This window comes from Simochromis diagramma, unplaced genomic scaffold (genome assembly GCF_900408965.1).
Source record: "Simochromis diagramma unplaced genomic scaffold, fSimDia1.1 OVJJ01000510.1, whole genome shotgun sequence".
Classification (NCBI taxonomy): domain Eukaryota; kingdom Metazoa; phylum Chordata; class Actinopteri; order Cichliformes; family Cichlidae; genus Simochromis; species Simochromis diagramma.
Window position 1 is genome coordinate 4,557,415 of NW_024387326.1, and position 15,830 is coordinate 4,573,244.

At 41.0% G+C, this 15,830-nt stretch overlaps 2 protein-coding genes across 2 annotated transcripts; both read right to left on the reverse strand.

The window, feature by feature from the left end:
* Window positions 1-99: 99 nt before the first annotated feature.
* LOC120717777 (tumor necrosis factor receptor superfamily member 17-like) lies at window positions 100-7,166 on the reverse strand. Its single transcript, XM_040006004.1, has 4 exons — window positions 5,930-7,166; window positions 4,988-5,098; window positions 4,481-4,663; window positions 100-929 (listed from the first exon to the last, which is right to left on the reverse strand). The coding sequence occupies exons 2-4, from the start codon at window positions 5,088-5,090 to the stop codon at window positions 607-609; spliced, it is 609 nt and encodes a 202-aa protein (XP_039861938.1). The 5' UTR covers window positions 5,091-5,098; window positions 5,930-7,166; the 3' UTR covers window positions 100-606.
* Window positions 7,167-7,290: 124 nt separating this feature from the next.
* plbd1a (phospholipase B domain containing 1a) lies at window positions 7,291-13,640 on the reverse strand. The gene is made up of 11 exons (XM_040005999.1): window positions 13,306-13,640; window positions 12,743-12,966; window positions 12,555-12,638; window positions 12,094-12,235; window positions 11,514-11,654; window positions 10,367-10,511; window positions 9,558-9,758; window positions 9,272-9,412; window positions 8,993-9,178; window positions 8,157-8,263; window positions 7,291-8,037 (listed from the first exon to the last, which is right to left on the reverse strand). The coding sequence occupies exons 2-11, from the start codon at window positions 12,898-12,900 to the stop codon at window positions 7,861-7,863; spliced, it is 1,482 nt and encodes a 493-aa protein (XP_039861933.1). The 5' UTR covers window positions 12,901-12,966; window positions 13,306-13,640; the 3' UTR covers window positions 7,291-7,860.
* Window positions 13,641-15,830: the final 2,190 nt, after the last annotated feature.

Genomic DNA, 15,830 nt, shown 5'->3' on the forward strand with positions numbered 1-15,830 from the left:
TCAAAGACAGTGGAACTCTATCGAAACAGTACTCATCAAGACTATTTTGCACTGTAATGATGCTACCTTTCCGTTTTCACAGCATCAGAAATATTTGTGTTGATTTTTAGTTTGTTTTATTAAAACATGTTTGAAATACGACAAGATTTAAAGCAGTTCCTGTACTTTTCCTGTACAACGGCAAAAACAACAAACTATACAGTCACCTGGTACACTATTTTTTTCACACAAGCAGTGCAGAGGAATAAAAACAGCTGTAGAAAATCGTAATCTTATTTTTAAAAAAACCCATAAAAACATGGTAGAAACACAGAAATCTCAGTATACTGAGTACAACGTGCAGTATAAATGCAGTGAATATACGTTTTTAAGAACACAGGTGTGTTTTCATCTCTTTAGAGAATATTACTTCGACCTCACATTTCATGGAGACCCCTCTCAGTACTCATGAAAGCTGTACCCCAACCTGAAGCCAAGTCTTCACTCTAAGGTTTAATGAACTTGCTTTTTGCCCACAAAAGGGAGAGGTGTGGCCACAATGTTAGTGAGCAAACAAATGTGTTTCCCCACAGCGTGCTTAAAGAGTACGACCACACACCCGCAGCCTTACATGGTTTTAGTTGTAACTAAAGCAGTGCCACCCAGCTCTGTGGCAGGAAGTGGGATCCTGTGCTCCGCCATTGTGCTGCATGCAGGCGAGTCTCCGCCCACCTCTGCTCCACCACGCATCATGAGGTCCCTGCAAGCTGTGAAGCCATTCTCCCACTCTGAGCCTGTTTGGCTCCCAGAGTGCACGTGAGAGCAGGGTGATGGGGCCTCTGCCGCTCTCTGAAATATCTCAGCTTGACCGTTTCTTTCTGAGGGCAGAGGGTGCAGTTTGGCAGGTGGCTGCGCTTTCTGAAGAAGTTCCTGTCTTGGCATGCCATCCTCTGTGACACAAACAACAGAAAAACTGTCACTGAACGTTCACGCTGAAAGACTCCTCAGCCATTCACAACATTATACCCCCCTTATTTCCTCAATTGATCAATAAGGTGCTTTTTTTATATATTAAAGGTAATCATGTTTTTCTTTAAATTAAAGGTTCATAACATGCTTTAAAATAATTAAACGAATGTCTATCAAAACAGTTAACGAGGTCATGAGGTTGATGAGTATATAAATCCTCTGTATGAAAAAGAGGACTTCCTCTGACTGGTTGCCCCTCAAAAACAGAAGGTTTGCACAGAAAGTGGGCGGGACTTCTCACAGGCAGAACTGCGGGCCTGGGATGAATATATTTTTTTACGGGTTGTACGGAAGCCCCAAACGCAATTTCATTGTTCTTTGACAATGACAATAAATAAATACTTGATACTTGATATTGCCCCTTTAAAGGCTGTACCATTAAAAAAATTGCCACAAAATTCTATTTTTTTTAGTTGATTGTTCAGTGAACCTCCTGACAATTTAAATTAAATATTAATTTGCATATATGATTTTTAATTTACATCCTATTTGCTAAATTCCTAATTTTTCATCTCTTAGAGAAAACTTTACTGTGACTTAAAAAAAAAAAAAAAAAGCTCAGCACGAGCTGTTATCAAAGTAAAGATTGGGAAAAATGTAGGCGTGCAACTAAAATGTTTGAACTACTGCACTGCAACAAAAAGCAGCTAAGCAGTAATGTTTTTACATTCCATGTTTCCTGTGGTAAGAGGTGTGAGTCGACAGATTATTCACTGACGCAAAGGATGCCCAAGTGACTTGAGCTTCTCCTCAGCCCTTTCTTTGTTTTTCCTCTTTTTTTAAATTAAGTTAAGGCTGAATAAGAGCTGCATTCCAGGAGATTGAAAAAAAATGGCCACAGTCATGTTGGTGTATTTACGAAACACAAAAACTCGTGTGTCTGATTCAGGCCATCATCAGACACAGAGGCCTTTAAAAGCAGCTGCTGTTGGCTGTCAGACTGTCAGTTTTAGTTTCACAGGTTTTGTGTTTTCACAAAGTAAATCTGTAGCATTCAAATGTTCAGCCTCGGGCTATGCAGTGCTGTGAGAAAGTAATTGCACCCCTTTCTGATTTCTTAGTTTTTTTGCATGTTTGTCACAGCTGCGTATTTCGGATTATCAAACACATTTTAGTATTTGACGGAGAAAACCTGAGTAAATACAAAATGCTGTTATTATAATGGATTCATTTATCAAGGGAAAAAATCTATCCAAACATGCATGGCCCTGTATGAAAAAGTCATTTCCCAGAAACCTAATAACAGGCTGTGCCACCTTTGGCAGCAACAACTGCAATGAAGCGTTTGTGATAACTGCCAATGAGTCTTTCCCATCACTGTGGAGGAATTTTGGCCCACTCTTCTTTGCAGACTTGTTTTAATTCAGACACACTGGAGGGTTTTCAGGCATGAATGCCAAAAGATCTCAATTGGATTTAAGCTCAGACTTTGACTAGGCCACTCCAAAACATTTATTTTAGATTTCTGGAGTCATTCAGAGGGGACTTGCTGGTGTGTTTCAGATCATTGTCCTGCTGCATAACCCAAGTGCACTTGAGCTTCAGGCCATGAGCTGATGGTCGGACATTGTCCTTCAGGATTTACTGCTAGACAGCAGATTCTATGGTTCCATTGATTACAGCAAGTTATCCATGTCCTGAAGCAGCAACAGCCCCAGACTGTCACACTACCAACACCATAATTGACTGTTGTTATGATGTTGTCTTTATGAACTCCTGCGTTCGTTAATGCCAGACATAATGGGACACAAATCTTAAAAAAATAATAATTTTTTGTCTCATCAGTCCACAGAATATTTTCCCAGAAGTTTTGGGGATCATCAAGATGTTTTTTTGACAAATATGAGACGAGTCCTTTTGTTCTTTTTGGTCAGCAGTGGTTTTCATCTTGGAACTCTTCCTTGAATGCCATTTTTTGCCCAGTAACTTTCTTATTGTTGAATCATGAACTTCCCCTAACTAAGGAAAGTGAGGCCTGCAGTTCTTTAGATGCTGTTCTGGGTTATTTTGTGACCTCCTGGATGAGTGATGGATGCACTCTTGGAGTAATTTTGGTGGGCCAGCCAATCCTGGGAAAGTTCACCACTGCTCCACGTTTTCTCTATTTGTGGATAATGGCTCTCACCGTGGTTCAGTGGAGTTCCAAAGTTTTCAAAATTGCTTTGTTGTGTTGATAGTCCTCTCTGCATTGAATCATACTTGTCATTAATCCGTGGCTCTCTTCCACAGCATGTCTTTTATTCTGTCTTCCTTCTCTCTCCCCAATTGGTCATGGCAGATTGTTGCCCCTCCCTGAGTCTGGTTCTGCTGGAGGTTTCTTCCTGTTAAACAGGAGTTTTTCCTTCCCACTGTCACCAAAGTGCTTGCTCATAGGGGGTCATATGATTGTTGGGGTTTTCTCTGCGTCTATTATTGTAGGGTCTACTTTACAATATAAAGCGCCTTGAGGCAACTTTTGTTGTGATTTGGTGCTGGATAAATAAAATTGAACAGAATCTGTAACCATTTTTGAGACAAATAGATATCAATGACTTTGTCTCTCAGAGTTTTTTTAGATGGTGGCATGCTGTGCTGGTTTGAGATCTTTCAGCCTACTTCACTTTGTCATACCGGTTCTATTTAATTTTTTGAGCAAACAAATACTTTTTTCACATATGGTTTGGATAACTTTTTCCCCTTAAGAAGGGAAATAATCATTTCAAAACATCATTTTGTATTTAATAATGTTAAAATTTGTTAGTTGACCTGAAACATATAAATATAACCAAGCAAAAACACACAAAAAATAAGGAAGGGGCCAAATACTTTTTCACAGCCCTGTACAAACTCTGGCATGGAAGAGTCTGTTTATGTGTTTTCAATGTTGTGCAGGGGGTGCCTGCGTTTTCTTGCCCAACCAGCGGATGTGTGCTGAAACCAGAATAGATGGTAAGGGAGCGGGACTGACCCTTGGGACAAGTGAGAAGAAGAGAACAGAAACTGTGGAGTTTCTACTGTGCTGAACGTCACAGTTCATCACCTGCCCTTCTGCAGCCCTGTTTCCTCCACCCGACTGTCAGCTCTGCGTGTCAGATCTCCTCTTTTTAAGTAAACCGACTTCTCTCCACAGCTTCAAAAACCATGTTGTCTTGTAAAATATGTATCTTAGGAAAAGACCTCTTATAACTTCTCTAGATCACTAGATGTATTAAAAGCATCTGATGTATATTTTGCTATTTAGTCTAATGAGCGGAATTTAAACAACTATAAAAGCTGCTTTCAGCTTCCTCCTTTTTCACAAGCGGTGGTCACAGCGGGGAGGTCTGCGTGTTTGATTTTGGTAGATTTTTACAGCGAATGCCCTTCCTGACACTACCCCAAAGGGATTTGTGTCTCCTCCTGTGATCGAACCAGGGATCTTTCACTTGTTAGGCAAACTTAGAAACCGTAACACTCTAAGTGACACAAACCATCAAAAGCTTGTTGTCCTTACCGGAGGTGCTGCTGCGTCTGGTCTGTCGCTTGTATATGATAAACCAAAGAGTCAAAGCCAAGATGGACCCCACCACGACCACGACCACAGAAATCCACAGAGTCGGACTCAGCACCACCATCGAGGTGGGCTTGACAGTGGTGTTTATGGCTTTGAGCTGGTTCATGACAGTCAGGGGCGGCTCTGTGAGGGGGGAGGACAGCCACACGCTGACTACCTCAACAGTTAAACAGTTTGCATTCTGACATGTAAGAAAAGTTTCAGAAAGAAAAAGGATGAACTCAAGTCTGACTCGCTCACTCATTTTCTAAGCGGCTGTACAAGAAAAAAGAAGATGATAACGTTGATGTATTAGGTAGTCAGGTAAAATAAAAGTCTACATGATAAAGTTGTAAAGACATGCTGAATCCACAACTGAGACATACTCCAAGACAGAGGCAGGACACTGAGAGAACAAACTTGTGCCCAAGAGGCAGAAAAAAATGATTAGAATTCAGTGAAACTCACCTTTTGGTGGATCAGGGTTAGATCTCATTAGTGACTTGCTGGGCACACACGTGTGGACTAAGTTGTCAAACTTTTTTCCCTCAGGACAAGACTTCTTATCCATTCCTGGTGCTACGTGAGTAACGAAAAGTAAAGTGGACTGTTGCCTTTGTCTAATGCTGTGTTTGTTGCACGCACACACACAAACACACAAAAACACAGAGCGGCGAGCCACAGAGGAGGGCTATGACGGGAGGATTTGTGAAATGAATGCAGAAGGCCCAACAGACGTTTCAGTTCCTCCGTTTAATAGGAAAGAGTGAATCACTACATGTGTCTCCTGGGGACAGTGTGACAGAGAGAGAGAGAGACCACATTTCTATTTCAAAAACAAAGAGTTCCTGACTTTCAAGCTTGCAGGTTTATATTAAACAGACTCTTCACTGCAGACATCTCAACATGACGGCTTTATCAGTCTTTTTTCCCCCCAACCACTGGAAATATTGTTTGCAATGAACGCACAGTGCATGGGGTCAGATTTCAGAACCCTTTGCACAGAGGGGCCAAGAATTATGCAGATATTTGACCTTATATGCTGCTGGTCCTCAAGCCTTGAGCAAAGACACATATCACTGAATAAGAACTCTGTTTTATACTGAGATGCAGTGACATGTAAGAAATAATGCACTATAAGAAAAAAAAAAAAAGAACAAAACAAACCGCTAAAATGCTCAAAGCGCATCACCGGGTAAATTTCAGCACCCAGTGATGCGTTTCAGCACACTGGACAGACAGTTAAAGCAAAGAAACCACAGTGAGCTCAGGTAAAGATGCTTTCTGTGACCCCACTGTGATCAGGAAAAAACAGAAACACACAAAACAGGCACCATCTAAAGGTGGACCCACAACTTTCAAATTCAAATTGCGCTTGCTACGATAGCAATGATGAAAACAGCAGCTCACCCTCTCTGAGGGGAAAACTACGACGGGAGTTCAGTACAACCAGGCTTTCTTTGCGTTAGCTGGTTAACCCCCAAACCTCAGCTGGAGATAACGATTGTCGCGACGAGGGTTATCAACTTTCTCCGATAAGTCGGGTTTTCTGCTTCCGGTACACCCCGGATCTGTGTTCGCATAAATAAACAAAAAAAAAGAAAAAAAGGAGCATTTCTCGGATCATGTGACTCTTCTTCCGCAGAAAAAAGGCGGCTTCTATGAGTGCAACTTACTCACAAATGATGACGATTAAATGTATAAAGAATGTAAAACAAAAATAACAGTTAAATGCAATATCTTTGCACACAAGACAAGAGATTAATGCTGCAGAAAATCTGGGATTTTGTTGATGTTTATTTCTAATTTGAAGAGTGCCCATCAGAGCTCTGAAACTGTAATCTGGATACATTTAAACATTAAATGTTTCTGTCCCACAGGACAGGTAAGGACGTGTAAATCTCTTTATTTTGTTGGCAGATCAAAGTGAAATGCATTTTGATTGCTAGTCGGTCTTGGTGACCAACGAATGTAACTGATCAGTTTTCCAATCTGTGTACTAGTAGCTGCAATTCCATCCAATGTAAAATAAGACCATCCATCCATTCGCTTCCGCTTATCCTTTTCAGGGTCACGGGGGCCGCTGGAGCCTATCCCAGCTGACATATGTATGATGTAAAATAAGACTTTACAGCCAATTACAAGTACGTATAAAATTATAAACATTTTTCTGCTTCATTAAATTGACATAGGTTTACGGGCCAATACCAAAAATCACTTTTTTCGGACGACAGCTACAGAAGAAGACAAGTTTTCAAATTGTCTTGCTTTGTTACTTTTCCATTAAATATTTATGAACGCCTCAAACTCACATGAACAATCCACTTGATCACTAGATTTGACTTTGGTGACAAAAGATCAAAGGCTTAAGAACTCTAATGCTAAATCTGGTGATAAGTGACTGATGGAGGCTTAGAGCCACATTCATTTAGAGAAGTTCACCGCAGAGCTCGATGAGATTCCAATCCTAATGTCCTGGTTTGATCCCTTTTTGTGGGGATCTGATTTAAAGCCTAAACTTGAGCTCACTTAATTTGATGTAGATTTAATAGAACTGAGTTTAGATTGTGAGGAAAACTAACTGAAATCTGAGTAAAGTTTAAACTTAATCACTCAAACATATGTTTTAAAATCTCACACATCAAATGACCCTGCACCAGAAAAAAAATCTAAACCCGAGTAGCTGAAAGTCCAGACTGTGAGAATTTAAGTGTAAAACAAAAATGGAATAAAAGGCATATCGTAGACATGCAAAGAAAGAAACACAAAAATACAAAAAGAGGTTTTTAATTTTGCACAGCACAATAAAAAAAAGCAGCAAACAAAAATCAGATCATAAGAGATGATCAGCTCCTGAGTCCTGAGGCATTGCACTGATTGTTTCCTCTACTCCTGCAGCAATAGTGTTTGTATATATGAAGACATTCAAGCATCAAAAATAAAGATTTTACTTTAAGGTGGCACATCTGCTGATTTTGTGATTTGGTATTTTATTATATCATAAAGCTACTGTGAGCATCAAAGGCACCAATGGCTGCACACAGGACACCCTGGGAAAAAAAACGTGTTTAGAAATAGATCAGAAATCTGTGTTTACCAGCGTTGAATGAAATCCTATATATAAAAAAAAAAAAAAAAAAAAGTGACTGCTGAGAAGAAAGGAGATCTACTCATGGATGCAATAGCAAACATGCAGAAAAAAAAAAAATCATCTGCTGGATGGACATTGAAAGGACAGATAAAACCCGCCTCCCAGAAACTCACTGGGTTGTACTGATGGGCGTGGACCTCCATTACCCTGAAAGAATCTCTATCGCGCGCACACAGTCACACACTGATGCTCATGGATCGAAAAGTATGGGCTGCATCTTGATAAAGGTGAAGTTGTAATACTGTGGCAGACCCTGGTGGCTAATGCTGCTGAATTTGTCCCAAAAGAACGGCGGGAGTCCGTCCTGTGTTGTTGGCCCGTTCACCGCCTCCGCACGGAAATCCCCAGCCAAGTGGAAATCTGTCACCTGCACAGGGAAAAAGACGCCAATAAGAAGAAAGCTGGGTAGAGCTTAAAAGCATCTGAATTCATGAAACCTGTATGACTGCTACTGATGAAAAGGCTAATGTGGCGCTCTGGGAATACCTTAGTGTCATAGCAGCCTCCTGGTGAAGGCCTCTCGCTTTGCAGGTCGTTACGGCAACAGATGGACTTGCAGGGGTCACCCTTTGAGTATGGATCCTTCTTGTAGTCTGAAAACAAGCAAACCAAAAATATCATGCTTGTGAATGTAAATGGGTGGCTACTGGAAAAAGAAATGAAAAGATTTCAAAAATTAAACAGAGATCCAACTAAGCCTAATTCTGTGTCACAGTTCAGCTATCACACTGGCTACTGCAGAAGAAACCCTGGGACACTCGTGGTCCTGGTTGGGAAGAAATGCTCTACCTGTGCATCTTTGGTTTAAACAGATGTGCAACAAGTCTGAACAGAAGAGGTACCTAAAAGAAATGTATAAAACTATATCAGCTCAAGCTACAGCTATCAAAATAGCTAGGAAAAGGCCACTTAATTAGGTACAGTTGTTCAACTACTTGTTAATGCAAATATCTAATCAGACAGTAAAACAGCAGTAACACAGTGGATTTATGCACATAGACATGGTGAAGACAACCTGCTAAAGTTCAAACTGAGCATCATTTAAATCCCCAAATCCACTTCAGTATTGTTATGACTGTTATGACCATGTTCTACCAATCTTCTAATGGCTGCTTCCAGCAGGACAACGGACCACATCGCAAAGCTCAGATCATCTCAAACTGCTAGATGTGATTTGAATCCAGCAGTTTGTTGAATGTGTGCCTCTAACAAGATGTAACTAATGAAGTGTACTGCAGCCAAAAATCTAGCTTATGAAACAGCAACATACAAAGAGTCAGCAGAATGAGCTAAAACTAAGAAGCTGAGATGGAGCCACACACCATTGAATCTCATGATGCGCTTCAAGGACTCCAGGTCCTTAACGCCACACTGGTCACGGCGAAAGATCTTGGCTCTGGGACAGAGGTCATAGGAGAAGTCCTCTCCGTGCTGCTCCCACATTTTTACGTAACCACTCATTGTGTAGATCTTCCGATGGAAAGGAATGTTGTAGGACGGCCAATAACCTGTACGAAATGGATGTGGTGACGAAATCACAGAAAAGTCTAAAAATGAAATACGATACAAAATACAATTGAATGTAGAAAACGATTAGCTGCCTCTGCGCAGAGTCTGTGTCTGGTCCGAGTACTCCACCAAGCTGGGGATCTGCTCCACCACAGTCAGCGCACCGTCGTCGAGACTGTGGCCCAGCTTCACTTTGCTTCTGTCCAACACCATGTACTGATTGTTGTAGGTTCCTGCAAGAGTTACAGGTGGATTTATGGAAGAGAAAAAAAGTTTAATAAAGAGGGCTGAGTATGATTTAGCTTTTTCTATCAAAACACAGCACAGTTTCTGTGCTTCGTGTATAAAGATCCATGTACATAAGGCAGACATGCTCACCAGAGTTATACATGGAAAAGGTTTTGGCCCATTCTTCTCCGGTTTTTGCCAAACTGTGAGCCAGCCTGACCCTCTGCCAGGCCAGTAGGCTATTTGGGGTGATTGTGTCAAAAAGGGAGGAGTTGAAGACATTGTTGGTCGTCTGCGTCATCATCAGACCACTTCCCAAGAGGTAGAAGTCATCCAGCGACACCAGGAACCCTGAAGCCACAAACAAGCCACATTACAAACATGAGCTTTATGGATGATCTTCTTCCATAATGATGTTCTTTTTGCATGTGTGCCATGCGTGAAGAGGGCGAGATAATCAAAATTATTATACAGAGACAGCAGAATGAATGGTTGGCCTTCTGGAGATGGCTGACACTGACTGAATTACGAAATGGAATCATCAGCAAAACTCTAAAACTTAAGAAGCTGATCTCACCAAATTCATTTAAGGCGTCTTTAACTGACCTGGAGGCAGCTACTACAAATGTACTGCATGAATATTAACAGCACAGTACTATTCAATAAACTCAGTGACTTTTACTTTTATTTATGTTTGTTTCAGCAGTTCATAAATGTTGGTTGTGTTTGTATTTTACTCCATCAGTTTTACATTCTTATAGTTTTAGTGTGTTTTTGGTGTGTATTTTCATCTGTGTTGTACTAGTCTGTGCAGTTACTGACTGTAATGCTGCCTGTCTTCGATAGGACACGTTTTAAAAGAGTTTTGTAACCTTAAAGTAATGTTATCCTGGTTAAATGAAGGTTCAATCAAAATAAATGAGGTACATTTTCACTGATGCTCTTGCTTTCTTATATACCAGGGTAGCTGCTAAAGGATAGTTTTCCAGTGGCTGTATGGGGCTCGCTGATGTGAAAGTCCCAGTGTTTGTAAATCCGCATCGTAGCAGCGTACGTGTACCAGCTGGAATGAGCGAACAGGAGGTTCTCGTACCCCGGCAGCATCTAAAGATGATGACAGAAATCAGTAATGAGACAATCCTGCGTCATGTCCAACAGTTATGTAGCTTAACCAACATAATAACATTGGTTTAGTTAGATAATTAACTTAAATTCAAGAATGTCCTTTCAACAAAAGCCACAAAACAGACAGAACAAAAGTCAGAACAGGTGACGTTATAGGACTTTTAAATTTGGCCTGTTATTTAGCACAAACATACATTTGTTAAAGCTGCTGTGCAAAAAACACTTTGAAGTTACAGGTTTTAGAATATGCACCTCTGTGTACAAAACTGTCCCCTGATTTAATTATGACACTGAAAATTAAACTTAGTTTCTTTAAATATGAAATAAAGATGAATAATGCGTTACTGCACTAATGCACCAGCACATTCGATTACACAGGAAATTTGCTCTTCACTGGTAGTTTCTTGTTCTTCTTATTTTGCACACCTATGAAAATCAGGTTACAGCTGATGTCAGTGAAGCATTACTAATTTGCTGTGAAGAAAATTTGAGGAACTACTCATATACATCAGCTGCTTTTGGTGATATGTGTATTTTTTATAATATCTAATAAGAATAAGAGCCTGATCAGGATCGTAGACTGTATATAAAAGATGGCCACTGTAAGCAGTGCGCAGACTTGTGTTTTAGGTCCTCGGGTTTGGCATTTTATCAGTTGCCATATTTTTTTCCCCCTCAAACTTGATGAGCAAGAGGAGACACCACATCTTCATAAAGTGAACTTATCAACTGCTCGTTTTATGTTGCAGAAATGGAACATTTCGGTTTATTCACCAAGACTTGAAACCAGCGGCTGAGAGGAGGAACTGAAAAGTAAGATGTTTACGGAGTTCATAGATCAGATGCTTCTTCAAAGTCAGACTACCTTTTGCAACCAGAAAAAAAGAGTGAGTTGATTTTAGGCATCGCTAGCTTCACTTTTGGTCTCTATATCCATCTTTTATATACAGTCTGTGATTAACTTGTGTTTTGACCTCTGACCTTGATGAGTGCAGAGCAGTGGCCCATCCCTGGAAGTTTGAAGTCTCTGAGTGAAGGATAGGAGCTGGGGACCAGGGCTGGGATCAGATCCAGCAGGTCTCCCACAGAGTTCAGGAACTGGACGTCAAACAGCGTCAGCGGCTTTGGGAAGGACAACAGATAAACAGCTGGTCATCAAATGCAAACAAACAGTGCTGCTGCCCCTGAAGTGAGACGGCCATTTATCAAAAACCCCAAAAATATACAGAATAAAAGCTACAAAATAATTAATTATGAGAAAAGAAAACATAAAAAGTCCTCTCACATCTTACAGCAAACAAAAGTTGATCCATTAAGCAAATAAAATAATTATTTGAATTCATAACTGCTGGTATGTAGTATTACTGCTAGTGCCATTAATGTAACACTATTGGCTCTATAGCATATTTCTAAAAATTACTTCTACTTTTTACATTTAACATGGCTTAAGGCTGTGAAACCTGATATGAAACTGTTGGTTGATGCTTCTGCATCTCAGAGTGCAGATTTATTTGTTAGTAATTTTTCACTGTTCTTGTTTTTGGTCACATGGTTATCCTACCTTCTTCCCTTGCTTCTTGGCCCACGCTGCCACTCCTGCCTGCAATCCGTCCAGCTGAGCCATGATGAAGCCGGCGTGTTTCCACAGAGGATCGGAGCTCTTGTTCCCTTTCACCTGCTGTCTGACCCATGAGTCCTGCTTCCTGAATATACAAGAATCATATTTAGACTGACATTTAAGTAAACAGATAACTGCTACTGTACAAAACTCCCACCGTAATACTGCATCAGCAGAAAAACATGATCAAAACTGTTCTTTATTCTGCAACATTATGAATGTCAGGGGTGAACTTCTGTAAGCTCTGTTGTGGTCAAGAGTGGCTGAATGCTAACGCTGAGAGTGCTTAAATGTTTGGTTGAACTTTTTTCAGAAGAGGATATGAAAGATGACAGATTGTGAAGTAGATGTGACATTTCTGCTGCTCGGGTTTTAACTCTGAAAGGAAAAGGGAACAGACTCACTCCATAAATTTCTGAACTGGGTCGAGCATCTTTGGTTCGGTGATCAGCTGCGGGTACATGTTGGTGTAGTGGTCCATCATCTGCCTCGGGAGGAGGAAGAATGAGTACAAGTATAAGAATGAATACAAAATGCCCATAGCCTATAGAGTAAAATAAATAAGGTTATAATGAGAACTGACAGCACTTACTGGGCGGTCAGGAAGCCTTCGAGGTAGCCAGCCAGGAAGAAAGTGATCTCATCCGTTTCAGGAGTTTTTCCATACCCTGCTCGGATCTCCAGGACGCTCCAGCCTGTACTGGATAGGGTGTTATTCAGGAACCCGTAAGCATCCCCCTCGACCTCCATCACCCCCTCCTTTAACTTGACAAGCTTGTGATCAGGGGTCCCAGTACACAGTGGCTGCTGTCAGCTCTGAGAAGACATCAACATAATGAAAATATAAACAAAAAGGGAGGCACAGATCCCAGCTCCTCTACTTAGGGATTTTTTTCCCCTATATTTGCTGTGATGAATTAATGGATGCAAACAAAAATGAAAGTTAAATGTCAGGTTAGGGATCACACTGCACGAAACACTTCACTCAGTCTCCAAAACAACTTAAAACTCAACGCGTACAAAAATCATCTGTACGGCACATTCATACAAGCAGCACGGACGCTGGAAATAAACCACCACTTCATTCCTGAAAGAATGAAACCAACAGATCCTTAAACAATCACCCGTGACTTCTCATGGACTCGTCCTACTTACTGTCAGCAGAGCCGAAGGTCGCAGCCACGCTGAACAAAAGACAGACATGTAACCAATTTAGCGAAGACATGTCTGCGAGAATGGAGCTAAAAACTAAAACTGCTGCGGGACATAGAAATGGTTCGAGCAGAAGTGGCAGAAGTAAAGAGGAAATCTGCGTTTTCTACGCAGGGAAAGTCCAAGTCACGCGAGCTCAGAGTTTCCTGATTGGCTGCGGCCAGGAGCGGAAAAAAGGGAACAGTAAGCACACGTGAAAACACTTCGAGATAAGCTGCAGGAACAACTAAGATAGTTGGTAAACAAGAGATTTTTAGTTTGGGGACAAGAAAAGAAAGAAAATAACTTTCCACCCCAGATGGGACTCGAACCCACAATCCCTGGTGTTGTGGATAGGCGTAACTTTGGGTCACGTGATTACTATGTTACCTGTTCTCCACCCGAGGGAATCTTTCTGAATGAGCGGGTGACGGGGGAAGACGACCTTTGCTGACCGCTCAAGTCTGGAATGTCTGATCACTGTTTTTCCATGGATTTTAATGATTTTTGATAACAAATAAATGAGTTTTAAATTGGAATTTTGACTTACGTTTTAACAGCGGGCGCGTCAACATCATTCCCCTATTCAGCTGCTCGGTGACTCTAACGCCAACGCGAGCCCATCCACCGCCGCCACTACACCCACAAAAACGACTTGTCTGACAGAGAAAGAGAAGGCGACAGTGGTATGTTGAATGCTTAAAATGAGTGGTACGCAAGCTGCATCTGTTGTTGGAAAACCTGAAAAGGATAAAAGATTAATTGTTCTCACTGAGAAAGCTTTTGCAAATAAAATTGAAACCACCCAAGCAGATCGGAAAAGGCATGTAAACAAAATGAAAAGTGTGATTATGTCTTTTAAAGAGCTAATGAAAGATGATAAAAGTTATTCACAAGTTAAATCACAGTTTGATGAGTTAACACACTTGTTTAAGGATGCCAGTGCATTACATGAGTCTCTGTTTTCTTTAATCTCATTTAACGAGAAAGATACACAAAATATATGGTTCTCAAGCATTGCTAAATACAATAAAGAGTTTATGGAGGATGTCAAGATATAGCTTGCTGAAACTGAAAAACATTCAGGCAGGCCATCATCTGACAAAGCATAGTCAGATGATGGCCTGGAAACTTCCCTGGGAGGAGAAGTGGAGGTGCAAGAGCACATTGGGAAAAGAACCTCAATTATGTCTTAATCCCCAGAATGATGTTCAGGATGACGTGTTGTGTCAAATCAAGGCAGTAGATCGAGCTCAAGAGTATCATCTCCTTCATCTGCACATCTCAGGGCAGAAGCTGAAATGGCTGCTTTGCTCGCACAGCAACATATACTTAAAGAAAAACACTCTCTTTAAGAACAGGAGGAGCAGTTGTGGAGAAAGAAAGAACAACTTCAGCTTGAAGCAGATATAGCTGCAACTGTTGCAAAAGTGAATGTGCTGAGAACTGGTTCCACAATGCGGATCGTTGCTTTGTAGAAATCTAATGGAATAGAATCATATTTTAAAACGAAAGGAAACAGGCTTGAAATCCTTATTGTGGATGCACAGACTTTTGTTCCACAGACGCTTACAAAAGGTAATGCAATCACTGGGAATGCAGAGCTTCAAGTAAAAACAGTACAACAGAATATGAAAAGGAAAAGGCCTGCACCCGCTCTTATGGGGCCTTCTGACACTTTTAGACCAATTCCATCTTTGTCTAATCAACAAGCTGCTCATCCAGTAGCCAATGAAAATCCGTTGTCCATTATGGAAAAACAAAATAAATTAAAATGTATGTTGGTCAATCAGCAAAGTCTCTTTTCACTGCCCAAAAGGGAGGTTCAAACCTTTGATGGCGATCCTTTACATTTTCAGGCTTTTATGCGCTCGTTTGAACAGATCATTGAAGCAACGACTGGCGATACTGGCGACTGCCTGCATCATCTTGCGCAGATGAGCGGGAGCAGCTCAATGAACTTGTTAAAAACTGTCAACATGTGTCTGATAGTGCTGGATATGTAAAGGCAAAGACTCTGCTTTATGAGCACTTTGGGAATGGACATGTGATTGCATCTGCTTATTTGATCAAAGTTCACTCATGAGCACTGATTAGATCGGAAGATGGAAAGGCTCTTCAGGCTTGCTGTTTGTTCCTACGTGGATGCTGCAATGCAATGGAAGAGATTAATGATCTCTCTGAATTAAATACACCTGCCAATATGCTTGCTTTGATTAGAAGAATGCCATATAAGTTAAAAGACAAATGGTGAACGGTAGGATGTGACATCCAGGAGAGGCAACATCGCAGAGCTGAATTCGTTAACATTGTTTCCTTCCTTGAGTGTCAAGTTAAAATTGCTACAGATCCTGTCTTTGGAAATCTATGTGATGTTCCAGCAACACATCTAACAGCCAAGGGCAGCAATGGAGGGAAACGTTCTCCACATCCAAGAGCTAAAAGGAGTAGCTTTGGTACAACTCTGATGCTAAGAGACAGAATCAAGC